The sequence below is a fragment of the Mchenga conophoros genome, linkage group LG14, assembly GCF_057382185.1.
Source record: "Mchenga conophoros isolate Kocher_MC1m ecotype Shallow Benthic linkage group LG14, M_conophoros_male_GT1.1, whole genome shotgun sequence".
Lineage (NCBI taxonomy): Eukaryota > Metazoa > Chordata > Actinopteri > Cichliformes > Cichlidae > Mchenga > Mchenga conophoros.
The window spans coordinates 40,873,827-40,901,665 of NC_140539.1; the positions used below are offsets into that span (position 1 = coordinate 40,873,827).

A 27,839-nucleotide genomic window follows, 5' to 3' on the forward strand; every position below is an offset into this window, starting at 1 on the left:
CCTCCAGGGAGGAGTTAAACAGTCTGATGGCGTGTGGGACAAAGGAGTTTTTAAGTCTGTTAGTTCTTGTCTTTGGGAGAAGCAACCTGTCACTGAACAGACTCTTCTGGTTGTTAATGGCCGTGTGCAGAGGATGCCCAGCATTGTTCATAATGTCCAGCAGTTTCTTTAATGTCCTTTTCTCTGCCACTGTCACCAGAGTGTCCAGCTTCATGCCGACCACAGAGCTAGCCCTCCTGATCAGTTTCTCCAGCCTGGATGAGTCCTTCTTTGCTGTGCTGCTCCCCCAGCACACCACAGCATAGAAAAGTACTCCAGCAACCACTGACTGGTAAAACATCCTCAGGAGCTTCCTGCAGATGTTAAAAGACCTCAGCCTCCTGAGGAAGTACAGTCGGCTTTGGGCTTTTTTATACAGGTGCTCTGTGTTGCATGACCAGTCCAGTTTATTGTCCACCCACAGCCCGAGGTACTTGTACTTGTTGACCACCTCCACCTCCTCCCCCTCTATCTGAACCGGTAGTGGACCTTCTCTGGACCTCCCGAAGTCCACAACCAGTTCCTTAGTCTTTGAAGTGTTGAGTTGCAGGTGGTTTGTGTGACTCCATGCGACAAAGTTCCTCACCAGACTTCTGTACTCCTCTTCCTGATCATCCCAGATACACCCCATGATGGCTGTGTCGTCTGCAAACTTCTGAATATGGCATAATTCAGAGTTGTAGCAGAAGTCAGAGGTGTACAGGGTGAAGAGAAGAGGGGACAGCACAGTTCCCTGTGGTGCTCCTGTGCTGCTGACCACTGTGTCAGACGTGATGTCCTTCAGCCTGACGTACTGTGGTCTGTCGGTGAGGTAGTCGGAGATCCAAGCCACCAGGCAGGGGTCCACCTCCATCCTGTTCAGTTTTTCTTGAAGCATACAGGGCCGGATGGTATTAAAGGCACTGGAAAAGTCAAGAAACAGGATCCTGACCGTGCCTTTTCCCCCATCCAGGTGTGAGTGGGCTCTGTGTAGGAGGTACAGGATGGCATCCTCCACTCCGACACCCGCCTTGTATGCAAACTGTAGTGGGTCCTGGGCATGTTGTACCTGTGGTCGGAGGAGGTTGAGGAAGAGTCGCTCTAGAGTCTTCATAAGATGTGACGTCAGTGCCACCGGTCGGAAGTCATTCAACTCATTGGGCCGGTTCTTTTTGGGGACCGGGACGATGCAGGATGTCTTCCATAGGGCGGGCACTCTCCCCAGTCGCAGACTGAGGTTGAAGACTCGTTGTAGCGGCTCCCCAAGTTCAGCAGCACACGCCTTAAGCATCCTAGGACACACCTTGTCTGGGCCTGCTGCCTTTCTGGGGCGAAGCTTCCTCAGTTGTCTCCTGACCTGATCCACTGTGACACTGGGAGATGTTTGGGAGGAGGGGAGGGGGGGAGATGTCTTGCTGCTGAGAGAGGGATTGGAGGAGGGGGGTGTCATGGTGTCAGGAAGGGGGGGAAGCGAGGGAGGCAGGAGAGTGGGGAGAGGACTCTGTAGTGAAGGTGAGGGTGGGGGGGTTGTGGGCTGGTCAAACCTGTTGAAGAAGTTGTTGAGTTCGTTTGCCTTCTCCACAGTCCCCCCCACTGTGCTTTTCTTGGTGTTGTGGCCTGTGATGGTTTTCACACCATTCCAGACCTCCCTCATATTGTTCCTCTCCAACTTCTGCTCCACCTTCCTCCTGTAGGTGTCCTTTGCTTCCCTCAGGCAGCGTTTCACCTCCCGCTGTGCTGCCTTCATCTCCTCCTTCACTTTGCTCCTGAAAGCCTTCTTCTTCATGTTGAGGACAGATTTGACTTCCTGTGTTACCCACGGTTTGTTATTAGGATAACACCGTACCGTCTTAGCAGGGGCGACTGTGTCCACACAAAAGTTGAGGTAGTCTGTAAGACAGTGTGTCGCCCCCTCTATGTCCTCACCATGTGGGCTCAGGAGCACATCCCAGTCTGTGGTGTCATAACAGTCCCTCAGAGCATCCTCCTTTTCTGGGGTCCATCTCCGGATGGAGCGCGTTGTGACCGGCTGCCTTTGGACGAGGGGTGTGTATTGTGGTTGTAGGTAAACCAGGTTGTGGTCTGACTTCCCTAGTGGGGGGAGGGGGGTGGCTCTGTATGCATCTCTCACATTAGCATACAGTAGGTCAATTGTCCTGTTGCTCCTTGTGGGACAATTCACAAACTGGTGAAAAGCAGCCAGAGTAGAGTCCAGTGTGGCATGGTTAAAGTCTCCAGATATAATAATGAAAGCCTCGGGGTTTTGTGTCTGAAGTCTTGCTGTGACTGTGTGTATTTTCTCACAGGCAGCTGTTGCGTCGGCCCTCGGAGGGATGTAAACACACACACAGATCACATGACTGAACTCCCGAGGTAGATAATATGGCCGCAAGCTAACAGCTAGCAGCTCCAGGTCCGGACGGCATACCGAAGCTTTAACGGAGACGTGTCCAAGGTTACAGTATCTGTTGTTAACGTAGACAATGAGTCCCCCACCTCTGCTTTTTCCGCTGGCCTGCGTGTCCCTATCGGCTCTCACGGATGTGAAACCGCATAGGTCTACGTTAGCCTGCGGCGTTAGCTCGGTTAGCCACGTCTCCGTGAAGATAAACAAGCTGCACTCACGGTATAGTCTGTGGTTGTTCAGAGCGCACAGTTCATCAATCTTATTCTGTAACGAGTTCACGTTGCCCATGATCACTGTCGGGATTGATGGTTTGAATCGCCTCCGGTGATCCGCTCTCCTCGCTCCAGCTTTGCAGCCTCTGTAGCTCCTCTTTAGCTCGGCCGGGATGTTGTGTCGCATGCCGGTCTGTCCCTTTGTTTTTAGTGCCAGCAGCTCCACTCTCGAATAGATGAAGGAACTGGTTCCAGAAGTTTTAAAAAGTGCATTATCCATCTTGTATCGCTATATCTAAGAGGTATAAGTAGAGGAAGGTGAAAAAAAGTTTGAAAAGCCTAGTCTAAAAAAGTTAAAGTTAATAAAAAAGGTGCGGTGTTGCAGAGCTACTTGGAAAGGCTGCCGTCACTCCAGCGCCATCTTAAATTCTAAATGTGTGGTGTGTAAGATTGCAGAGAATGATTGTGTGGGAAAAGTTGATGTGTGTGTAAAAACAGTGAGAAATGGGGTTAAAAAATGTTGGAAAAAAAAGAGAGAGGAGTATAGAAATGTGTATAACAGTTGTTTCCAACTAGAGGGAGAGGGTGGTACTGCAGGCCACCTGCTCCCCTGGGGTGGACACACAAACATTTATTTTTTTAGCAGACGAAAATAGGAAGAGGGTTTGGTGTTTTTCAACGTAGAACAACTACAATCTCTCTGGGTTTTTAAGAAAAGGGAGTTCAGAACCAGAGAGAGGGGTGTTGTTTTAAGCAGTGATAAGAATGATCAAAATGTCTCAGTGTGTCACTTGCAGGTGAAGAGCAGACCCGGATCAATTTTCCACGTGCAGCAGTCGGAAGAAAATTGTAGGTTTACACCATTAGAAACACTCAAGCCAAGTTTTGGCTGAATTGTTTTACAGCTTAACTTCCATGTGTTTTTCACCCTGAGAACACAAGCTCCAAGAATCTCTCCCTGAAGACAAGAAATGCAGTTCCAGAACAACGAGATGGATCTCAAGAGCTCACAGCAGCATCCTGAGCAGTGAAGAAAAGGTCCAGCAGCAGCAGCTGTGCAAGACAGCGGCAGCGAGGAGAAAAATGGCACCATCATGACTGGATGGATGGATGTGCATTTCCAACGAGCTGCAACTTCACTGTGTGTGAATGGACCTTTGAAAAGACTGCCTGAGTTGGACATTTGCCACTTTTGGAGCAAAATGGCAAAATGAGACAGTGGAAAAGACAGGACAAAGCTGAAAGACAATAGATTCTCACTGGACTGCTGCAAAGAGGGGAGATGGGATGAGACCACAGTGGAAGGAGCAGGGAGGACATGGAGGAAGCTGTTTTAGTGTGGGGAATGAAATTTGGGTTTAGGAAACTGGGAAGAAAGAACGACTGCCTTACGTGGAGAATTGAAAAGTGTCTGGAGCACCGCAAAGAGGAGAGGTACACAAAATTACACAAACAGAAAAATGCATTAATCCTACTAACACACACACACATGCAATGAAACTCATGAAGATCAAACAGTATTTTAAGCGTTTCTGTTACCATCATCTTGTCCGGTTCACTTAGTGGGTTAAGAAGTGATACAAGTATTATTTTTGGGGAAGGATGATTGAACCATAGCAGGGGTGAACAGAATGCTGCAGGGGCGTCAGATGAGTGGGGACTAATAGATTATTGAGTTTCTTGTTTCTGATGTGTGGGGGAGGTCTTATCATGACACACATCTGGGTACATTGGAAAACAAAACTCATCATCCATCCATCCATCCATTCGCTTCCGCTTATCCTTTTCAGGGTCGCGGGGGGCGCTGGAGCCTATCCCAGCTGTCATAGGGCGAAAGGCGGGGTACACCCTGGACAGGTCGCCAGTCTGTCGCAGGGCTAACACACAGGGACAGACAACCATTCACACTCACATTCACTCCTAGTGACAATTTGGATTAATCAATTAACCTATCCCCACAAAACTCATCATCTAATAGAATATTGTTGTTGTGTGAGGTGTGACTGGTGGATGAAAGTTTTGGAGATTTACTGATGCATTTTCCTTTGGTACCACTTTGAACCTGCCAGTTTTGATCTATCATTCTAAGAGAGTACGCTTAGACAACTTCTAAAAAGAGGCCTTCATATTTTTATTTTAACAGTGCAGAATTTTGTTTTGGCAATTTTCTCTTTTTCAAGCAGGCCTGCAAGATCGGAATCGAAAGCGCTACACAACATGTTGATCAATCGCAAGTGAGCTTCTCCAAAATTAAAATGGGCTCAGGAGAAAGCCACTTATTTGGGACAATCAGAAAACAAGTCCCTGTCAAAAAAGGATTCAGCGAGGTGATCCAGTCTAAATTCTTATTTCTTTTTTGAAATGGCGTCATTGCTGGCAGTAGAAACTTATTGCGTCACGAGAGGTTCTACTGTCAGCAAATAAAAAATGGGGACTGACTGGACTGACAAAAGCTTGACTGACTTGACACCAGTATGCAAGATTGCACCTGCACCCAGAGTGACAAAAGGGTGGATGTATGTATGTTTCTTTTTACAGGAGCAGAAATGTGGCAGCAACAGGTTGCATGGGCTTTTGGGTCGTGCTGACTTAACCTTTTAAATGCCACTTTCTGTGTCTTTGTGAATTTACTAGCAGTGTGTTATTCAAGACCTTGTATTGTTTACAGTGCAGAGGTCACTGTGAGAAAGTGTGCATACAGATGCGCTGCGCTAACATCTACATCACTTTTTCCACAGCCGAGGGTTAATCGTGGGATCTAATCAATTCAATTCAATTCAATTCAATTCAATTTTATTTATATAGCGCCAAATCACAACATAAGTCGCCTCAAGGCGCTTCATAGATACAGAGAAAAACCCAACAATCATATGACCCCCTATGAGCAAGCACTTTGGCAACAGTGGGAAGGAAAAACTCCCTTTTAACAGGAAGAAACCTCCGGCAGAACCAGGCTCAGGGAGGGGTGGCCATCTGCTGCGACCGGTTGGGGTGAGAGAAGGAAGACAGGATAAAAGACATGCTGTGGAAGAGAGACAGAGGTTAATAACAGATATGATTCAATGCAGAGAGGTCTGTTAATACATAGTGAGTGAGAAAGGTGACTGGGAAGGAAAAACTCAATGCATCATGGGAATCCCCCGGCAGCCTATGTCTATTGCAGCATAACTAAGGGAGGGTTCAGGGTCACCTGGTCCAGCCCTAACTATATGCTTTAGCAAAAAGGAAAGTTTGAAGCCTAATCTTGAAAGTAGAGATAGTGTCTGTCTCCTGAATCCAAACTGGAAGCTGGTTCCACAGAAGAGGGGCCTGAAAACTGAAGGCTCTGCCTCCCATTCTACTTTTAAATACTCTAGGAACAACAAGTAGGCCTGCAGAGCGAGAGCGAAGCGCTCTAATAGGGTGATATGGTACTACAAGGTCATTAAGATAAGATGGGGCCTGATTATTTAAGACCTTGTATGTGAGGAGCAGGATTTTGAATTCAATTCTGGACTTAACAGGAAGCCAATGAAGGGAAGCCAAAACAGGAGAAATCTGCTCTCTCTTTCTAGTCCCTGTCAGGACTCTTGCTGCAGCATTTTGGATCAGTTGAAGGCTTTTCAGTGAGTTTTTTGGACATCCTGATAATAATGAATTACAGTAGTCCAGCCTGGAAGTAATAAATGCATGAACTAGTTTTTCAGCGTCACTCTGAGACAGGATATTTCTAATTTTAGAGATGTTGCGCAAATGGAAGAACGCAGTCTTACATATTTGTTTAATATGTGCGTTGAAAGACATGTCCTGGTCAAAAATGACTCCAAGGTTCCTCACAGCGTTACTGGAGGCCAAGGTAATGCCATCCAGAGTAAGAATCTGCTTAGATACCATATTTCTAGGCTTTTCAGGGCCGAGTACAATAACCTCAGTTTTTTCTGAATTAAGAAGCAGAAAGTTAGCGGCCATCCAGGTCTTTATGTCTTTAAGACATTCCTGCAGTTTAACTCATTGGTGTAATTTATCTGGCTTCATGGACAGATAGAGCTGGGTGTCATCTGCATAGCAGTGAAAATGTATGCTATGTCTTCTAATGATGCTGCCTAAGGGAAGCATGTATAATGTAAACAGAATTGGTCCTAGCACTGAACCCTGTGGAACTCCATAATTAACCTCAGTGTGTGAAGAGGACTCTCCATTTACATGCACAAACTGGAGTCTATTAGATAGATATGATACAAACCACTGCAGTGCAGTACCTGTAATACCTACAGCATGTTCTAATCGCTCTAATAGGATATTATGGTCGACAGTATCGAATGCTGCACTAAGGTCTAGCAGGACAAGCACAGAGATGAGTCCACTGTCAGAGGCCATAAGAAGATCTGTTGCAAAAGCTGTTTCTGTGCTGTGATGAGCTCTGAAACCTGACTGAAACTCTTCAAATAAACCATTCCTCTGCAGATGATCTGTTAGCTGTTTGACAACTACTCTTTCAAGGATTTTTGATATGAAAGGAAGGTTGGAGATTGGCCTATAATTAGCTAAGACTGCTGGGTCTAGAGATGCTTTTTGAGTAAAGGTTTAACTACAGCCAGCTTGAAGGCCTGTGGTACATAGCCGATCATTAGAGATAGGTTGATCATATTTAAGATCGAAGAATTAATTAATGGCAGGACTTCTTTGAGCAGTTTTGTAGGAATGGGGTCTAAAAGACACGTTGATGGCTTGGAGGAAGTAATTATTGAAGTTAACTCAGAAAGATCAATTAGAGAAAAAGAGTCTAACTTAACATCAATGGTACTAAGAGTAGCTGTAGATAATATTACATCTGTGGGATGATTACTGGTAATTTTTTCTCTAATGATAAAAATTTTATTTGTGAAGAAGTTCATGAAGTCATTAATAGTTAACGTTAAAGGGATTGTTGGCTCACAAGAGCTCTGACTGTTTGTCAGCCTGGCTACAGAGCTGAAGAGAAACCTGGGGTTGTTCTTATTTTCTTCAATCAGTGATGAATAGTAAGATGTTCTGGCTTTGCGGAGGGCTTTCTTATAAAGCAGCAAACTATTTCTCCAGGCTAAATGATGATCCTCTAAATTTGTGACACGCCATTTCCTCTCCAGATTACGAGTCATCTGCTTTAGGGTACGTGTTTGAGAATTTTACCACGGAGTCAGGTACTTCTGATTAGAGACCTTAGTTTTCACAGGAGCTACAGTATCCAGAGTCGTACGTAGTGAGGAGGTAAAATTATTAACAAGATGATCGACTTCTGTTGGGGTAGCGTTCAGATAGCTGCTCTGCTCTGTGTTGGTACAGGGCATTGAAGATGATAACAGTGGGTGGATTATGTTCTTAACCTGGGCAGGGGTAGCTCAGTAGGTAGAGTGGTGGCCCCATGATCGGAAGGTCGGGGGTTCGATTCCCCTGAACAGCTACCCTGAGACATCTACTTTGATAAAGTCTACTCTCCACCGCTGTGTAATCAATTATTGTAAATGTAAATGTTATCAGGAAATGATCAGACAGGAGAGGGTTTTCAGGAAACACTGTTAAATGTTCAGTTTCTATGCCATATGTTAAAACAAGATCTAGAGTGTGATTAAAGTGGTGGGTGGGTTCTTTTACATTTTGAGAGAAACCAATTGAGTCTAATAACAGATTAAATGCCATGTTGAGGCTGTCATTTTTAGCATCTACATGGATGTTAAAATCACCCACAATAATTATTTTATCTGAGCTCAGAACTAAATTAGATATAAAGTCTGAGAAATCAGACAGAAACTCTGTGTAAGGCCCAGGTGGACGATAGATGATAACAAGTAAGACTGGTTTCTGAGTTTCACAGCTGGGGTGGACGAGGCTAAGCATCAGGCTTTCAAATGAATTAAAAGTCTGTCTTGGTCTTTCATTAATTAATAGGCTGGTGTGAAAAATTGCTGCCACACCGCCCCCTCGGCCTGTGCTTCGAGATTTCTGGTAGTTAGAATGACTCGGGGGTGTTGATTCATTTAAACTAACATAATCATCCTGCTGCAACCAGGTTTCTGTAAGGCAGAGTAAATCAATTTGTTGATCAATTATTAAGTCATGTACTAACAGAGACTTGGAGGAGAGAGACCTAATATTTAATAATCCACATTTCACTGTTTTACTCTTTGGTTCAGATGTGGATACTGTATTGTTCTTTCTTTGTAATTGTTTATGTTTAAGTTGTTTGTTGCTGGTTTTTAGTTTGTTTTTTGTCTGTTTGGGAGCTGACACAGTCTCTATGGAGATGGGTTTTTGGGGGGGTAGCAGGAGGAGAGAAGCTGCAGAGAGACGTGTAAGACTGCAACTCTGCTTCCTGGTCCCAACTCTGGATAGTCATATTTTGGGGGGTTTAATAAATTTGTCCATATTTCTAGAAATGAGAGCTGCTCCATCCAAAGTGGGATGGATGCCGTCTCTCCTAACAAGACCAGGTTTCCTCCAGAAGGTTTGCCAATTATCTATGAAGCCCACATCGTTTCTGGGACACCACTCAGACAGCCAGCAATTTAAGGAGAACATGCAGCTAAACATGTCACTCCTGGTCTGATTGGGGAGGGGACCAGAGAAAACTACAGAGTCTGACATTGTTTTGGCAAAGTTGCACACCGATTCCATATTGATTTTAGTGACCTCCGATTGGCGTAACCGGGTGTCATTACTGCCGACGTGAATTATGATCTTACTGAATTTACGTTTACCCTTAGCCAGCAGTTTTAAATTTCCTTCAATGTCGCCTGCTCTGGCCCCTGGAAGACAATTGACTATGGTTGCCGGCAGAGGTGGGACCAAGTCATTGTTTTGCAAGTCTCAAGTAAGTCTCAAGTCTTTATCCTCAAGTCTCAAGTCAAGTCTCAAGTAATGTCAGGCAAGTCAGAGTCGAGTCTCAAGTCACTGGTGTAAAAGTCCGAGTCAAGTCACAAGTCTGAAACTTTGAATTTCAAGTCCTTTCGAGTCTTTAAAAAAAACAAAACGAAAAAATAATGTTGCAGTTATGCTAAATGTAAATATTAGACCATGTAATTTTAAAATCTGTGTTTTTCTCAACACATGACAAAATAGTGAACTTAGAAAATATACACAAATTGTGAAATTGCACCTCTTTAAAATGCAGCTCAATTAAACCTAGCTCCAAGAATAATTTTCACCGACAGTTCTGAGATAAGCTGCATGTTATTCTTGGATGCGGTTGTAGGACCGGCTTTAAAATCGCATGACAAAAATATCATACACATTAAAAAAACTGTATCACCAACGTAGCCTGGACAACATTTGCTAGTTAGATGAAGTCAGCTATCTCATCTTAGCATATTTATATGCATATTTATAATCATACGGTTCTTGGAGTGAGTGCATACACTCATGAAGTTTAGTAACTTCAGGTCACTGCAACAAGCCCAGGTACAGTTTACCGACGGATGGGTGCAGGACCTTGAAATGCACCGTGTAGAACGAAAGACCATCGTACGTATCATAAGTTTACCAGTCTCACAAATCGTCATCATAAATACACATTCCTTAACCGTTTATTAATAGGACCTTTGAGCTCAACGGTAATTAATTAGTAGTGGAAATAATTTCTGGTACCCATCACAGAAATGTAGCAGTGACAATAATATTGTATGCTGTAATCGTACTGGGCAATTAGTGATACAAAAAACCTGTTTTATCCTGTGAATAAAAGTATATGTTCTTGTCAATGTACCATAATAACAGAAGCGAAACGCAATATTGTGTCAGGACAATTCACTATTTATGCACAATAAATAAAGGAGCATAGCGCGACCATTTCTGTTCAGCGCCAGACTTGCTTGTAACCTATATCACCAATTATGTTATGAAAATGAGGTATTAACTACTAAAAAACACTGACCTTCGTGTAAATGCTTGGAGCAGACTAACCTGTGAGCTGGAGTGTTCTGGGACGTTATATTTGGTCTTTGAATGGCTGCAATCCAGGCCATCCGTCGCGTCTTTGTTACTTCGGAAACATGGCTTGAACAATTTCTCTTCAACGACATAATCCGATAACAACCGATCTCTTTACCCGTCGGCTTCCCGTGGCTGTCATGCGACCGGCTATTGCAGTTAATAATACAACAGCTTCTTGACATTTTTGTGTTTCTTTTTATTGCTGTATAACTGATTTTAATTGAAAGCCTGCGTGCGCTAGTACCGCTTGCCACGAGTTCCCAGAATCCTTTGCGGTTCTACCCGAGAATGACGTCACATTTTCAATCTCTATATAATATGCATGTTAAATTTTATATTTGGGGTAAAATATCAAGTCTTTTCAAGTAAACAGGTTCAAGTCCAATTCAAGTCCCAAGTCATTGGTGTAAAAGTCCAAGTCAAGTCACAAGTCTGAGAACATTTTTTCAAGTCAAGTCTAAAGTCATAAAATTAATGACTCGAGTCTGACTCGAGTCCAAGTCATGTGACTCGAGTCCACACCTCTGGTTGCCGGTGTCTCTAGCTTCACATGTCTGAGAACAGAATCACCAATTACCAGAGTTTGACCCCCGGCGGGTGTGTTGCCGAGTGGGGAAAAACGGTTAGACACATGAATGGGTTGGTGGTGTACCTGGGGCTTCTGTTTAGGACTATGCTTCCTCCTCACCGTGACCCAGCCGCCCTCTTTCCCCAGCTGCTTGGGGTCTGCCGGGGAACAGCTAGCGGGGCCTACGCTATCTTCGGCTGCACCAGCTACAGGGGCCTGGCTAGCTACGGGTGAATGAAGGGTGCGAAGCCGAGTCTCCAATTCAGTAATCCTGGCCTCCAGAGCTGCAAATATGCTACATTTGTTACAGATATCATTACTGCTAAAGGAGGCTGAGGAGTAACTAAACATCTGACACAATGAGCAAGAAAGTGCAGGAGGGACAGGTGAAGTAGCCATGGTGCTAACGAGTCGGCTACGAGCTAAGCTAAGCTAGCGAAACAGTACAGAGACAGTGAGTGAATACTTTGGCTATAAATTAGGTAGTGAGTACACAGAAAGTGTGCTTCGGATGAAGCACGTGAAGATTATACTATGAAAAAGAATGTATTTAAAAGTTGTTAATTAAATTGCTAAGCAAATAAGCTACTCAGAAACACCACTGTGTTTGAGCAGGAACAGGAAGTGATACTCTACCGTAAATCATGTGATCATGTGATCATGTGATCACATGATTTACAGCAGGACACACCACTGGCTAATGTTTTACTTTTTCTTAAGACGGGGCCTGGAGTGAAGCTACTCCAGGGGAGAATCCCTGGGAATTTGTAAGAGATAATGCACAACTTTATTGTGCGTGTCTAATTGTGCTAAGCTGACAGAGGGCAAAAGAGGGTTTTTCCAGGGAAGTTTTCATTTTTAAATTGCAGAGACCGTGACATGAAGGATATGGAAGGATTGAGTGAGGTGCAGATGCAGACCATGACCGGGAGAGAACGCTTCAACAGGACCAGTGAGAAGCAGGAACCATCTGCAGGACAGCAGACAAACGACAGTGGGCTGCACCACTGGGCTTCCAAAGGATTGTCACGAGAAGATTTTGAACAGCAAAATCTTAAAATAAAATAAAAGAGTTTCTACGTGGACGTGGAGGAAGACTACAGGAGTGTACGACTTGCTCTGCTCTCTACAGCCACGTTAGAACAGAAATCGAGGGATGAAGAGAGCATGCCAAGCTCCAAAGGTGACAGCGCAGAGGGAGACCAGCGTTGGAATTATGACTCTGAAAATGGCACAGACACCAGGAGCCATGACTGTGACTGAGAATGACCACCTAATGCTGTTTCACTCTGCCATGCAAAGTACTTTGACACTCTGGAGAAGACCTTTCCTCTGTATCATTGTTGTTGCCATTTGCATGTGAGAGCTTAGATTGCGGGGAAGATTAAAGATGAACAAAGGGTGGTGGGAGAGCAGTGAAGTGAGGATACACAGTGTGAAACTCCTTTAAGTGAAAAATGGAGCACTGTAACAAAAAATAATTTCCCCCAGGGATCAATAAAGTATTCTGATTCTGATTCTGATTCTGAATAATAATGTTGATGTGACATACGCAATGTCAGGAAAGAAATTCTGGTATTAATGTGATTCTTGATTTAAGAATCAAAGGGTGGGATTGTATAGGAATTTCTTTTACTTATGTATTAATCACATTATTTTATTGTATGATACCTTGGTGCCACTGGATTTAAACATGTTCACACTCATACAGTTAGACAAATGGTGGGGGAGTAGTAAGGATGTTGGGGGAAACAGGAACTCCACAGGAAGAGTCTTTTGTCTCTTCGAGGACTCTGGGAGGCAGCAAGGGAGTGTGAACCTCAAGGTGTGAAACAGCTGTGTACTGCCTTTTGTTCCTGGAGAAGGTGTTTAAGTGAGAGCCATGCTGGGCTCAGGGAGACTCTGCTGACCTGCCCCGCGGTCATGTAGGCTCTCCACAAGCTTGGTTTTCTGTTCTTTGTGTGTTTGGATTAAAGAATGTTAGCTACCGCTCACCGCTCGTCTGCAGGCCTTATTTAATGGAAAACTTCCAGGTTGGGCACCCTGTCATGCTTGCAATTAGTGCAAAATGCAGCGGCACATTTTTTTTAACTGGTAGAAGGAAATTTGACCGCATCCCTCTGGTTCTGGCTTCACTCCATTGGCTTCCTATTGTTTTTAGGATCAGTTTTAAAGTCCTTTTATTGGTTTTTAAATCTTTAAACGGTCTGGCCCCTGTATATTTATCCGATTTGTTGAAGCCTCATACTTCTACTCGCTCGCTCCATTCAGCTGATCAATTGCTGTTGTCAGTCCCTAAGTCGCGGCTGAAACTCGGAGGAGATCGAGCTTTCTCAATTGCGGTTCCGATGCTTTGGAACAACCTTCCCTTTCATATTAGACAAGTGTCTTCAGTGCAGGTCTTTAAGTCGAGATTGAAAACCTATTTTAATTTCCTGACTTTAAACTATGCGGGAAACTGACATCCCTACTATGTTTTGCTTTTCTTTGTTTTTGTGTTGTTCAGCACTTTGGTCTGCCTGCTGTGTTTTTAAAGTGCTATATAAACGATGATCAGTAACAGTTTTTGATACGGGCAACACGGGCGGTTGCCCGGGGTGGCATCACGGGCATCGGCAAAAAAAATAAAAAATAAAAAATTGCTCGTACTCCTGCTGCCCCGACATCAGCCAGCGCATATTGGGAATGGCATAGGCACCGTTCGGTTTTCTCTCGCCCATTTGCTGGGAGTAAGGGCGCCCTCCGTTTGCAAGGTGCGCCTGCTGCTTGCAGCACAGGGAGGAGAGGGCGGGGCGGCGGGGGATTCTCTGGCTGGCTGGAGCAGCGTCTAATAATCAACTTGCAAAATAAAAACAAAACGACAAACACGAAAACACCAGACATCATGATAGAGACTTATAATTTGCACCGATGTTTTTTTGAAACTCTATATGAGAAAAGTGAGCGCGAGAGCGCGAGAGCCCTCGGTGCACCTGCGCGCTGCTGAAGTCAAAGTAAACTTTATTGTCATCTCCGCTACTTACAGTCCAGTATATAGAGAGACGAGACGACGAGGCTCCAGTTACAGCAGTGCAAGTAAACAAACAATAAATATAAGAAGAGTAAGAAAATAAATATACACTTTACGACTCGGGGTAAAGGGATCAACAAAGATTTACAGTTTATAATTTACAGTTTGATGATTTAAAGTCTCACGCAACCCGTCGAAAGGGGAGGGAGACCTGCTGCTTCCAAATAGAGCACATTTCATTCATAATGTTGTAAATCCAAGCCCATCATGGATTCATGATTTGAATCCTGGGTTGTGTGAAATCCCAGAAATAAACCTTAGACAAAGTGAATCAGTGAACTAAGGTGTAGGTCTGTTAGGTTATGTTGTGGTGATCCTCGAGTCCTCCATTATTTGTGTTCATACTGGAGTGCAACATTAAAACCAGTGGAAGATGGACAAGAAAAGCTCAAAGCCATCAGGTGCTCAGTTTAGAAAAAAGGGAAAAGAAGAGGAGGAGAAACGAGCAACAGATGCAGGTAAGAAGATGTGTGATTGGATAATGGCAGGTCATCCTGAACCAATCAGAATCAGAACACTTTATTAATCCCTAAGGAAATGATGTGGGTTACAGTTGCTCCAAAAATAAATGGTAAACATAGTAACAGTAACAGACTAAACTCCAAACAATACATTATGTTACAGATTTTAATATTAATTAGTCAGTGTCAGTTGTTGATTTGTCCTGCTCTCATTGTATGACGAATTATGACGGCTGTTTGGTAGCCATTTGGATACAATGCATACTCTCTCTCTCTCTTCATATGTGTGTTTCTCTGGCAAAATTCAGTATGGTTCTGACAACAGTTTTATGTTAATGTATAATCCTTAATATGTTTTATGTGTGTGTGTGTGTGTGTGTGTGTGTGTGTGTGTGTGTGTGTGTGTGTGTGTGTGTGTGTGTGTGTGTGGGGAGGGGGGGGGGGCGGCGCCAGAGGGAGTGTTCGCCCGGGGCGCCAAACAGGCTAGGACCACTGACGATGATGATAATGATATGCTCGACAACCAGAGTAACAGATCATTAGCAAGGACAGGATTTTTTGACCTGTTCAAAATTCAAGGTGATGCATTCCCCTACACCTTGAAGACATGTGCTGGCATTAGAGAGATCTGGAAGAAGAGCGAATGGCTATCAGGTTGAGGCACATAATGGTGGTATCAGCCTCACACTGCCAACACTGCTTGAAAGCAATGACATTTCAGACAATCGTGAGGAACTAAACGGGCTGGCCTCGTTTCGCGCCGACAGAAATGCAGCTCTGTGCGGTAAGACTCGCGGTGGCGGCTTGTGTGTTTACATCAACGAGAAATGGTGCAGGAACTCTGTGCTAGTTTCTAGTTATTGCTCATCGCTGGTGGAGTTTGTGACTGTTAGATGCAGACCTTTTTATTTACCACAGGAATTCACCACTGTTTTCATTATCGGAGTGTACATTCCACCTAGCGCTAATGCTAAGGAAGCGCTATGGGAACTGTATACAAAGATCAGTGAACTGCAAAATACATACCCGGATGGACTGTTTATTGTTGCTGGAGATTTCAACCATGCAAATCTCAAGTCAGTGCTTCCTAGATTCCATCAGTATGTGGACTTTGCAACGAGAGGGGAAAACACGCTGGATCTTGTTTACACAAACATCCCGGCGCATATCGGGCAGAGCCCCGCCCCCACCTCGGCTACTCAGACCACATCTCTGTTATGCTAATTCCAGCATACAGACCACTCGTCAGGCGATCAAAACCGGTTCTGAAGCAGGTGAAAACCTGGCCAGCAGGAGCCATCTCTGCTCTTCAGGACTGCTTCGAGAGCACTGACTGGAACATGTTTAGGGAGGCTGCAACTTACAGCGACTTCACTGACTTGGAGGAGTACACATCATCAGTGTCCAGCTACATCAACAAGTGCACCGATGACATCACTGTCTTCAAGACCATCATCTCACGACCCAACCAGAAACCGTGGATTACTGTGGAAGTGCGTGCACTTCTAAGGACCCGAGACTCTGCCTTCAAAGAGGGAGATAAGGTGGCACTTAGAAGAGCTAGGGCCGAACTTTCTTAGGCCATCAGAGAGGCGAAGCGCGCACACGCCCAGAGAATCCACAACCACTTCAAGGACAGCGGCGACACACAGCGCATGTGGCAGGGCTTACAAGCCATTACTAACTACAGGATGACATCACCTGCCTGTGACAGTGACGGCTCCCTCCCATATGCGCTGAACAACTTCTACGCTCGGTTCGACAGGCAGAACGACGTGGCGGCGAGGAAGACCACCCCTCCTCCGAACGACCAGGTCCTGTGTCTCACTACAGCTGAGGTGAGGAAAACTACGCAGAGTCAACCCACGTAAAGCTGCTGGACCAGACAACATCCCAGGCAGAGTACTCAGAGAATGTGCTGATCAGCTGGCAGATGTTCTCACCGACATCTTCAACATCTCTCTGAGCAGTGCCGTCGTTCCCACGTGCCTCAAGGCCACCACCATCGTCCCTGTGCCCAAGAAGTTTTCTGTGTCCTGTCTCAACGACTACCGTCCTGTTCCACTTACACCCACCATCATGAAGTGCTTCGAGCGGCTCGTCATGAGACACATCAAGAATCTGCTGCCCCCCTCACTGGACCCACTGCAATTTGCATACCGCCATAACGAAGGTTGACAAGACAAAAGAGATGGTTGTTGACTTTAGGAGGACACGAGGCGACCACTCACCGCTGAGCATCAACGGCTCCTCTGTGAAGATCGTCGACAGCACCAAATTCCTGGGGAAGGACCTCGGCTGGTCCCTCAACACCAGCTCCCTGCACAAGAAAGCCCAACAGCGTCTTTTCTTTCTGAGAAGACTGAGAAAGGCTCGGCTTCCACCACCGATCCTGACCACCTTCTATAGAGGAACTATCGAGAACATCCTGAGCGGCTGCATCACTGTCTGGTTTGGAAACTGTGCCATATCAGACCGCAAGACCCTACAGCGGATAGTGGGAACAGCAGAGAAGATCATCGGGGTCTCTCTCCCCTCTATTGAGGACATCTACACCACACGATGCATTCGCAAAGCCACCAGCATTGTGGCTGATCGGACACACCCCTCTCACACACTCTTCACACTCCTGCCATCTGGAAAAAGGTACCGAAGCATTTGGGCACACACATCCAGACTGTGCAACAGCTTTTTTCCACAAGCCATCCGTCTCCTCAGCAAAAATTAATCCCAGCCGTGTCTCCCTTCTGTCTCCCATTCCCTGATTTCCCTGTGTGTATTTAAGCCCTGTGTTTTCTCGTGTGCGTTGCTGGTTCACCTGTGTTCTTTCCCTGCCTCATTCTGTTATCTCCCTGCGTCTCCCCCATCCCCGTTTCAGGTCGGTGTTTTCTTAGTTTTTCCCAGTATAGGTTCCTTAGCTTCTGTTTCTTGCCTGCTACGTTTTTGTTTGTTTTACTTAGAAGTGCATCTTGTTAGCACTGCTTGGGCAGAGTCAGTGCCCTGCGCAGCTTCAGTCACCTTCGTGTCTGTCACAGGACCTCGTGCCTGCTGCTTTTGTGCCTGTCTCTGCTGGAGGGTCCGAAGGGCCCATCCAGCCTTCGTCAGCCTCCGCTGGAGGGTCTGAGGGGCCCGTCCAGCATGCAGCGCCACCACCTGCGGCCCTCATGCTGTTGCCTGCAGCGCCACCACCTGCAGCTCCCACGCTAGCTCCCATGCTGTCGCCTGCAGCGCCACCACCTGCGGCTTTTCGCACGGTCGGCCTCCTGAATTTAACTGTTTGGGATTCCTGCGCTGTTGGCCTCTGGGTCAGCCCCCTGAACTGTTTGTTGGCTCGGTTTTCTTGTGTTCCTGCGTTTTTGATTTTGTGGTCTGTTTTGGTTTGTTTCTGGACTTCTCCCAGTATAGGTTCCTTAGCTTCTGTTTCTTGCCTGCTACGTTTTTGTTTGTTTTACTTACCGGTTTAATAAAGTTCACCTGTATCTGACACTTCCTGCATCTTGGGTCCTACTTTCAACCTCCACTCGTCTGCCACTGCAGACATGACAGGCGATATGTGCCCACAGAACATAATCCAGCAGATCATGCGTCAAGATCAATCCAAGCCTCTCAGCTTACTAATACGAACCAGCTGTCTGGACCAGCAATCTTGTATGAACAATACAAAAGCAAGACATCTTCAGTGTTGTTGAACCAGACTCAGATAAAGCGATCTGGCCACGAGTCACTTGCTGTGCCAGTAAGAAAGAGGAAAAGAAACTCGCTCCAGAAAGGTTTGAGAAATTTTTTTCATGGAACTCTTTGCAATGACCAGTTGCCACACTTATTCATATTGCTCAGTCCATGACCCAAATTGCTAAGGAATGCAAAGGATGGCATCAGTGTTCAAAGCCACAGTTGTCCAAGGCAAGGAGTGTTATTATTCGCTCTGTGCAGACAGCTAGTTTCTCTGAGGGTGCGATTCGAGCGGCTGGAATATGGCTGATAGGTGGCAAAAGATGCATAGGCAGTGTTATTCATGGATGTGTCATTTGTCGGAAGCTGCGAGGCAGAACTGAGAGCTAGAAGATGTCGCAATTGCCAGAGGAACAACTTAGTAGTTCTTCCCCCTTTACTTACAGAGGCCTGGATGTCTTTGGGCCTTGGAATGTAGTTGGAAGGCGCACAAAAGGAGGACTAGCCTACAATAAGCGCTGGGCAGTGCTATTTACTTGTCTAAGTACTCGTGCTGTTCACATAGAAGTGATTGAGTCCATGGATGTTTTCATTAACTGTCTATTCTTCTTCTTTGCTATCTGGAGCCGGTGAATACAACTGCACTCTGGTGGCGCATGGGAATGCACGATTGGAGTTGCAAGGAGGATCCTGGACTCTATGCTAATGCGCACAGATTGTTCCCATCTCACACACGAAGTACTGCGCACTTTAATGGCAGAAGTAACAACTATTATTAACTCCAGGCCTGTAGTTCCTGTCTCTTCAGATGCAGACTCACTTGAAATACCAGCCCGGCTATGCTCCTTACACAAAAGGCAAGCGCACCACCTCCACCGGGGAAGTTTACAGAGAAGGATCTCTACAAGCAGCAATGGCAGCAAGTCCAGCACCTAGCAGACCACTTCTGGAGACACTGGAAAACAGAGTATCTACACACACTCCACGCACGGGGCACACGGGGCGCTAATGCGCTAACTCGCTAACAGAGTGTTGCCACGTTAATGCGGTTATGGAGTTAGCGTCATTTTAATGAGATTAACGCTGACATCACTAGTATTTTCATATTATGAAACTATTAATTTTGTGTTATTCAAATGTTGCATGAAAATGCATAGTAAACCACTGTGTTGGACTACTGCGCAGTGGCTGTACTGCTCACGGTCAGTGTTATATCAAGTGTTCAATATTCCAAGTGAGAACCGTCCATGTCACAAGGTGAATTTTTTGACAGTAACTGCTGTTTTTTCCACTGTTAGCTGTCATTAGGCATTAAAACTTTCTTTGAAGTGGAGCTCCAACACTTTGTAAATAAACTCTCATGAGGTGCGAGAATTTAATTAAACTGTTTATCAGAGAAAAAGTGTGATTTTTCAGACACTCTAACCAGACATTAGAAGGTACAATGTTAACTTATACTCAGTAGTTGTTGTTGTTGTCAGCTCTGGACTGCTGACCACAACAAACGGCAACAAGCCACAATAAACAGATCCAAAGTGAATCCTGGCCAGATGAGCTGATACAAGAACTGATTTGCTCCAGATCTATGATCCTGATCTGGTTCTGATCCAAATTCATGGGCTGCTTCCTCCTGAGGCCGCATTTGTAGGCCAATTTCATCACAGCAACGCGCCGAAGGCTGTCCAAATTCGTAGACTCCTCCGAGTGCAGCCGTCCTCCTTTTCCCCGAATTTGAAGGATGGGTCAGATGTGTCCTTCGTGGCCCACCATATCCCAGAATTCATAGCGCGGCCCAGCCAAACTCCAGTTTCCAACAATGGCGGCCGCTACTAAGTTTTAAAATTACTGTTATTAATCTTTCTGGGTCACAAAATAAACTTTTAACATATTTTCAGGCGAAAAATGTAGCTGTGTAAACTTCAAATATCTGCTCGGTTTATCAAGATATCACTTATTTGCAAAAGTGCTTCGACGTTTTTGGAGACGTCTGTTACCCACCAGCTCGATAGCTAGCCGGGAGCTCGAGGGTCACTGAAGCCGCCGAGAACGGCACAACTCCCGGCACATCATTTTCAGATCACCGCGGACTTTCGCTACTCAGGTTAAACGTAATATATAAGTCACTTAGACAACCTAAATTTTTATTATTTGGCTTTTTTCAGTGTTTTATTTGTTCGTGAGTAAATCGGTTTGGCTGAGATTAAAGTAAGATGAAATAAAACTTTATTAATCCCTTGAGTGGTTTTCACACAGCTGAATAAACGTCAAACAGAAAACTGATTAAACAGAAGTATGAGACAGTCGAGAGTTCACTCCAGTGTCCTGTTATACTTTAGATAGCAAGGAGCAGACGGCCGAGTTTATTAAACTCCACCGAGACAGCGGTGACGCTAATCAGAAAGATAGACCGTCCAATTCCACAGCCGTTTACTTCCAGCCTACCCGACCTTCTGAGGACCCGGGTCCTCAGGAGGATGCAGCCCATGAACAAAACGGCGAGGAAGCAAAACTGAAACACAGGACACAAGAATTTCAAAGTAAAACAGGAAATATAAGACATGGAAACACCAACTATACAAGGAGACACGGCAGACAGAGAAGACAGGGAGAACATGGAGCACAGAGACAAGAGTAACTAGATGTGGAACACGGGGAAGGCAAAGTAACAGAAAACTAAGGACTATAAACTAAGACTATAACATAAACAGAAAACATTAATGAGAATCAAAACCATTAAATCCAACAAATCCAAGAATATAACTTCCACTAGAGGGCAGTGCAAGTACCTCCCCAAATAAATTGGTTGCCAACTGCCCGTAAAACAGAAGAGGACGAAGAAGAAATTACATAATACTCATGCTGTGAGTAAAACAATGCAGTGCCTAATAGCAAAGATAAATATTTAAAAAAATAAAGAAAAAGTAATCTGTCTGACCTGGGTCTTGGAGAAAACCCCAACCCAGATGAAGGCCCTAGCATGAGCTGTGGTCAGAAGAAAGCAAAGAAGGTAAACTGCGGACAAACCAAGCCAGTTCCACAATGCCTGGTGTGTGGGGGAAATTATCAATATGTCTTTTGTGACATTTTGTTTGCTGGTGTGCTGTGTGATTTTTCTAATGTGAAATATGTGATGCCCTAGCTGCACCATGGAGATATCGCAGTACAGAAGACTGAGATGTACTTCTTAAAGGGAAACTGTTAAAAAATAAAACTCTATGCTATCAGTACACCCAGATAAAACTAACTAAATGCCTAATGCATTGGTAGGTTGTCTACCAGTACATTAGAAGATTTAGGTGCTGTAAATTTGTAAAAAATTAAGATACTGTTAGCAGAAAATAACTATAGTCACTGTCTGTTGTTCATATATTCTGTTAATTTAATGCCATCATACCCAATACAATAGAATTAGACAATTAAAGTTTTAGCAGTGTTTTTCCAGTGCAGTTGAAGGTAAAATTGGCTAAATACATTCACTATTTCAGCAGATCTGGGTAACAGTAGCTGTACTCACATATTTTACTGTGAAAATGTATACACATTGGTTAAACCACATACACAACTGTATATGGTGTTTAAATATTGTAAATCAATGATATAGACAAAAAAACATCTTGTGGACTTAAACTGAAGGTTCAATTTTGATTCTAATTGAGCTGAAGTAAACTGACTGTTGTCACCATGGCAACACAGTCTCCCTGGAGAGTCTCTCTGGAGACCGAATGCAGTAATGACAACTTTTTGAGTATTCTCTCATATTTGACTACAAATGAGTGATTTTTTTTATTCTTAGTCAATTTATCAGATTCAGCTGTCCTTATATTTATTTATTATACTTATTATATTTCTCAGCAGCTGACCCAAAGACCATTAGAGACTGAGGAGGCATTCAGGAAAGCTGGCGGGTGTTAGTGTAAATAAATGGTAAATGGCCTGTATTTTATATAGCGCTTTACTAGTCCCTAAGGACCCCAAAGCGCTTTACATATCCAGTCTATCTAGTGTAAATAAAGACGCACAAGCTAAACACTAAGCTAAACACTGTTTTTCTATCGTCTTTTACAGTTTTAGAGTGGGAGATAAACTGGACACTTCAACGTGCTGAACTTAATTTGTATAATGAACATAGTTTGACTGGGTTTTGCTTTGTATTTGAGATAACAAACCGCAGTGTGTAATCAGTGTTACACAACAGCTTGTAAAACTGTTTAATATACTTTTCGTTCAGACGTGTGGATGAGCACCATTGGGTAATAGCAACCAGTCATCAACCTCTGGGACTAAAATTAAGCCAAGGCTCAAATCCTTAAACTTACAGTTCCTCATACATCCAGCGGGGGCTCCAGCAGTGAGTCAGTCCCCATAGATTTCCATGTTAAAATTTCACAGCAGAAACAAACATGTTTACAGCCAGACACACAAGCTGGTTTGGTCTCTGTGGATAATACCCCCCTACATAACAACTGCATGGTGGAGGGTTATTTGTCTCACCTGCTGAAATTGTATTAAGGTTTAAAGTTTGCATTGTTAAAGGATTGGGCCATTATTGTGAATGTGACCTCAGGTTTACTTGCTCTGACTTGTAGTCCCCCAGCACCCCCAAAAACCAAACCTTGTCCTTGATGTGCATCAGGTAGTATAATATGGTGTTGATGCAATACTCTGCAACTCTCTTACCTTCACCCTCCCTGCTCTTCCTCCCTCCTGATCCCCTCTTCATCACCTGTCTACCTGATGCAAACAGGTTGTTGAGTTCGTCTAGTGGACTTGTTGGAGTCTGTGACCTCACGGACATGTTCTGCATGGACCCATGTGTGGAGGAGGAGTTACTGAGTTTAGCCCCTCCTTCACCTGCCCTGTGTGAAGATGATGAAGATGAAGATGAAGAGCGAGGCATACTTCCTCCTGCCATCAGGGTGTCATACGGTGGTGGCCTCTTCAGGCTCAGAGGTGTTAGCGAGCGTCCCATGCTGACAGGAGATGGGCATGCTGATTGGCTGCGGGGGTAACCGTGACCACCGTGTGTGGTGCTGGATGACTTGTAAAGGCTGGAGGGGAGAGGTGGAGCTGAGGAGCGACCAGAAGATGTGATGGTATGAGTGGAGGGCATGTCCCGGTCTCGTTCTTTGCGGTAGTGAGTGGAGCTCTGCGGCTGTTCAACACTGCCCGACTTGCTGTAGGAGACGTTTTCTAACATGGGGAGGCGTGTGACGTCCAAAGGGGTGAGGGGGGACTCATCTGAGTTTGGGGAGCACTGAGCGGGGGCAGGTGGGAAGATGAGCAGTGGTGGGCGGTGAGTCAGGAGATTTGGGAAAGGTGGAGGAATGTCACAGAGTGAGCCGCGGGATGACCAAGCTTCAGGGTCAATGATGGCAGCATTTGTGTCCTGCAGAAAGTCTTCCAGCATTGGGTACTTCATCTCCTCGTACACCGATTCATTCTGGTCGTCCTCCTCTGCTTCCTGACCTTTCAGCCCTCGCAGGATGTTTCCCACCATCTCAATGTAAACTGGCTCCTCTTCGTCTGTGTCCCTGGATGCTGGACTCTGACTTTGGGATGAAGATTTGTCCCACTGCAAGGAAGACTTCTTGTTGCCATGGTTGCGGATGTAGCACTCATCAAAGGAGGTGCTGAGCTGAGTATTGGGATTCCTTTTGGGTTTAGGTGGAGGCATCTTCTTGGAGGCATCTTCAGAGTGCAGGAAACATTGAGCTGCAGACAGAGAGCGAACAACTGTCACAACACTTCTTCCATACCTTCTGAAAGCTACAAATTCCTTAGAGAACTATTTAAACTTCAAATTCAAGGGCAGTCATTTTTTCAGTCATCTTACTGACAGAAGAACTAGAATTACTTCAGACGGATACAATAAAAATATCTTCTGCTTTTCAATATAGTCTTAGGGATGGGAATTGATAAGAATTTAGCGAATCGGATTCTATTATCGATATTACTTCTTGGTTTTCATTGACTCCATTATGAAAGTCACCACCATCTCTAAGCAGCATATCAAAGACATTACATTCATGCACATGAATGACATACTGTGCATGTTGGAGGTATTTCTGCTCTTTGTTGCGATCCATGTCGGGGTCATTACTGAAAAAAGTAATTCTTAAAATGAATGCAGTACATAACTTAATTACTCCCAGGAGTAAGTAATTCTTTACAATACTGGTTACATTACTACTACTACTAATAATAATACATTTCATGTAAAAGCTGTCATGACTGTGTGCAGGCAGGAAGAGAGGACCCAAAATACAGGACTCACGGAGGCAAACGTAACTCAAAATATTCAGCTTTATTGCTGGAAAGCAACTGAACAAAAAACTAACTAAACTGAGAATAAAGAACAAACTAATCAGGCAGGCAGGCTGGCAAACAGAACACACAGTGAAAGTGAGGGTGCAACGCAACAACGAGCAGGGCAGGAGGCAGACACTAAATACAAGAGGTAAACAGAGCTAAGAAGAAACAGCTGGGAGAGACGGCTGACGCTGAATAAACTGACGAGACACAGAACTTAACAGACACAGACTCATGAGCACACATAATAACATCATGGACATCAAGGAAAACAGAAAAGTGGGACTAGGGCAGGCACAGAACAGAAACCTAACGAAACCTGGCAAATCCTAATGGAAAACACAATCAGAATAAACAAGATCATAATAAAGAAACACAAAACACTGAGTCACCAGACTCAGGACCATAACAAAAGCGCCTTTCAAAACACCCAAGGACACTGTACAGAACAAATAAGACAAGCATAAAAACAGGAAATGAACACAATAATAACACAAAGTTTAAGAGCATGGGGAAGTTATACAGAGTAAGCTATCTTGAATAGGTGGACTTAAAAAGGGGGCAAGAAGTGATGTTTCTGAGGTCAGGGGGCAAGGAATTCTACTATTACTAATACTATTGCATTTCTCAGTAAAATGATCATGATCATGTCTTGATGCATGCTCAATCATCTAGGTAAGTAAATCTCCAAAAGTTGATTCTGTTCATCTGGATGTAGCGTTTTGTTTTAAATCCCAAAACACGCTGTGCCAAAAATTGGTCCACCTCAAGGATCAGGTCCCCCGACACAAACAGAGTAACATAGTGTACGTCGTTAAGTGCCAGGAGGATTGGCAGGATTTATACATCGGGGAAACCAAACCTCTGGCTAAGAGAATGGCACAACACAGAAGAGCTACCTTGTCAGGCCAGGACTCTGATTTTTGGAGTCTCATGATCACCATTTAGCAATATTAACCTATAGCTACAGCTACACACCAACAGAGATCTCTAACCTAAAGAGGACACACATATGATCGTTCTCTTAGTATTTAGGTAAGAACACAAAGCTGACAGCACAAAACAAAGATAAAAACCCTTATTGTCTATTATTACTATTATTGTCTTTACCTTACAATATAAAGCACATTGAGGCAACTGTTGTTGGGATTTGGCGCAATATAACTATATTAAAAAACAAAACAAATAACAGGTAAAAACGAAGGCTGCAGCCTGACTGCTCATCCGTTTGTTACCTGATGAAGTTCACTGGCAGCTGGCTTCACCGCAGCCCCAAAATAACGGCTCACTTGGCTGCAGTGTTGTTCTGTCTGTGCAGGTGTTTGCAAAGAGCTGAGATTGTGTTAGCAACACAGTGTAGCTGTTTCTGTCCTGGATGCAGTTTGCACTTTACCATCATGTTCATGTCCTTTAATGCAATAAAAATAAAAGTTCTGTTCATATGCATGCTGTAAACTGCCCTGCTCTTTTCCTCCTCCTACAACTGAAATCACCTGATTGTAGCGCAAGTGCAAGAATTGATCGGTGGGATCAAGAGACAAGCAGCTGAACAATTCCAAAGAATTCAACTACTAGGAACTGGTTCTTCTAGAGAACTGGTTCTCGATTCTGATCCCTACAGTGTCTTCATTTAAAGGTCTAAGAAAAGGCTTCACACACTTCTTTAATAATAAAGTCAGGTGAAGTGAAACACATTGAACCTCTCCTTACGAATAATTTCCATCTGAGGCCACGGCAGCATCCTCAACAACGCCACATGGACCAATAGGAGGTCATGAACAATGTTTATAATGAGACCTTGTTGTGGCCATCACCTGAACATCAGTCCTGAACATGCAGATCTAATTTGGTGCCCAGATCTCCACCATGTGAGACATGTGGTTTTAATGACTCACCTTCAGCCTGTTCTAGCTTCTCTTTGGTGTCTTGGTGGTCTCTTCTTGTAACTCCACCCCCATCCACAGTTTCGGAGCTGCTGCTCAATTTGGTGTTGGGATCTCTCTTAGGTTTGGGTGGGGGTTGTTTGCGGCTGCTGCTGGAGTCATCTTCTCCTCCGCCCACTGAGTGGAGGGACTGCGATCTGACGGTGAAGCCCTGGTTGGCTGGGGGCAATCGGTCCTGTGGAGCTGGCATCGTCATGAAACCCATCCTGAAGTGTTTCCCAGAGTACGCCCCATCCGAGGCCGCGGCAACATCCTCACCAATCCTGGTTGCACCAAAGGGAGATCATGTTAGTGTGACTGTCCGATAACACAACAGCTTGTAAAACAAATACAAGACACTCATAATGTTTCTGAAGTGGTGATGTGTTAAACTCTTATTTACATTTAAAACACTAAAAAAATGTCCTAAATATCTCTCTCTCTCTCTCAGACCTAATTAAACTTCTTTTATAAAACTTAAAGAAGTCCAGTTGGTTTCAAGTTCCTTAGATTACCATCACCTGGATGACTGAGTACCTACACAGACATCCAGTTTACCAGAAGTATACCGTATCTAAGCCCATATGAGGTCTGTGTGCTTAAGAGTTTTCTATTGCGGTTTAGATGAGTTTACAGGAAACAACATGGTCTCATTTTAAGGTTTGATGCTTTCTACCTCTTGATGCTTTCTTCCTGCCGTCTTTTTTTCTGGTGTTTTTCATGCAGGTAGGTCCAATTGGTCTGGTTGCGAATGCGGTCGCTCTCTCTAGCAATGTCGGAGGCGTTTTGGATCACCAGACCATCGTATATTCGAAGTCCACTGTCCTCCACGTATTGGAAAAACCTCCTGAATGAAGATCCCTCCTCCTGTGATGTCATGACTCCCTAATGACCTGAGAGGAAGAGCAGAGAAAATCAGTTCACAGTGTTTGTTCCTGTTGGCAGTGCAGATCATGTTTGAATGGTGCAGGGCCACTCGTTAGATCAAAGGTCAATCATCATTCTGAGTGTAAGCCAAAGATTCTTAGTATAACTCATGAATTCCACCTTAAGACTGGTTAGAAGCTGGAAAGCAGCAACGCTGGCTCGTGTAACATCTGCTCACATCTTGTTCAGTTCAACCAGGAAGCCTCAGAGCAGAAGCAAGACAGTTCAGGTGATGTTAGCCTGCCCACAAAAAAACAACACATTTCTGGATTATTGTGACTGATTTCTGTTTTAGTCATCTCTCTTCTGCACAGCTAGGTCTTTGGATT

The 27,839-nt window shown here is 44.5% G+C and overlaps 1 protein-coding gene across 3 annotated transcripts in view; it reads right to left on the reverse strand.

Annotated features, from left to right (window-relative positions):
* nyap2a (neuronal tyrosine-phosphorylated phosphoinositide-3-kinase adaptor 2a) overlaps positions 1-27,839 on the reverse strand; it is an 85,403-nt gene that overhangs the window by 54,494 nt on the left and 3,070 nt on the right. For all 3 annotated transcript variants that reach the window (XM_085244583.1, XM_085244586.1, XM_085244585.1), the window contains exons 2-5: positions 27,631-27,750; positions 27,260-27,476; positions 26,557-26,867; positions 23,030-24,064 (exon numbers count right to left, since the gene is read on the reverse strand). In XM_085244583.1, the coding sequence (XP_085100709.1) occupies positions 23,030-24,064; positions 26,557-26,867; positions 27,260-27,462 (1,549 nt within the window). In that variant the 5' untranslated portion in view covers positions 27,463-27,476; positions 27,631-27,750. The remainder of the gene's footprint in view (positions 1-23,029; positions 24,065-26,556; positions 26,868-27,259; positions 27,477-27,630; positions 27,751-27,839) is intronic.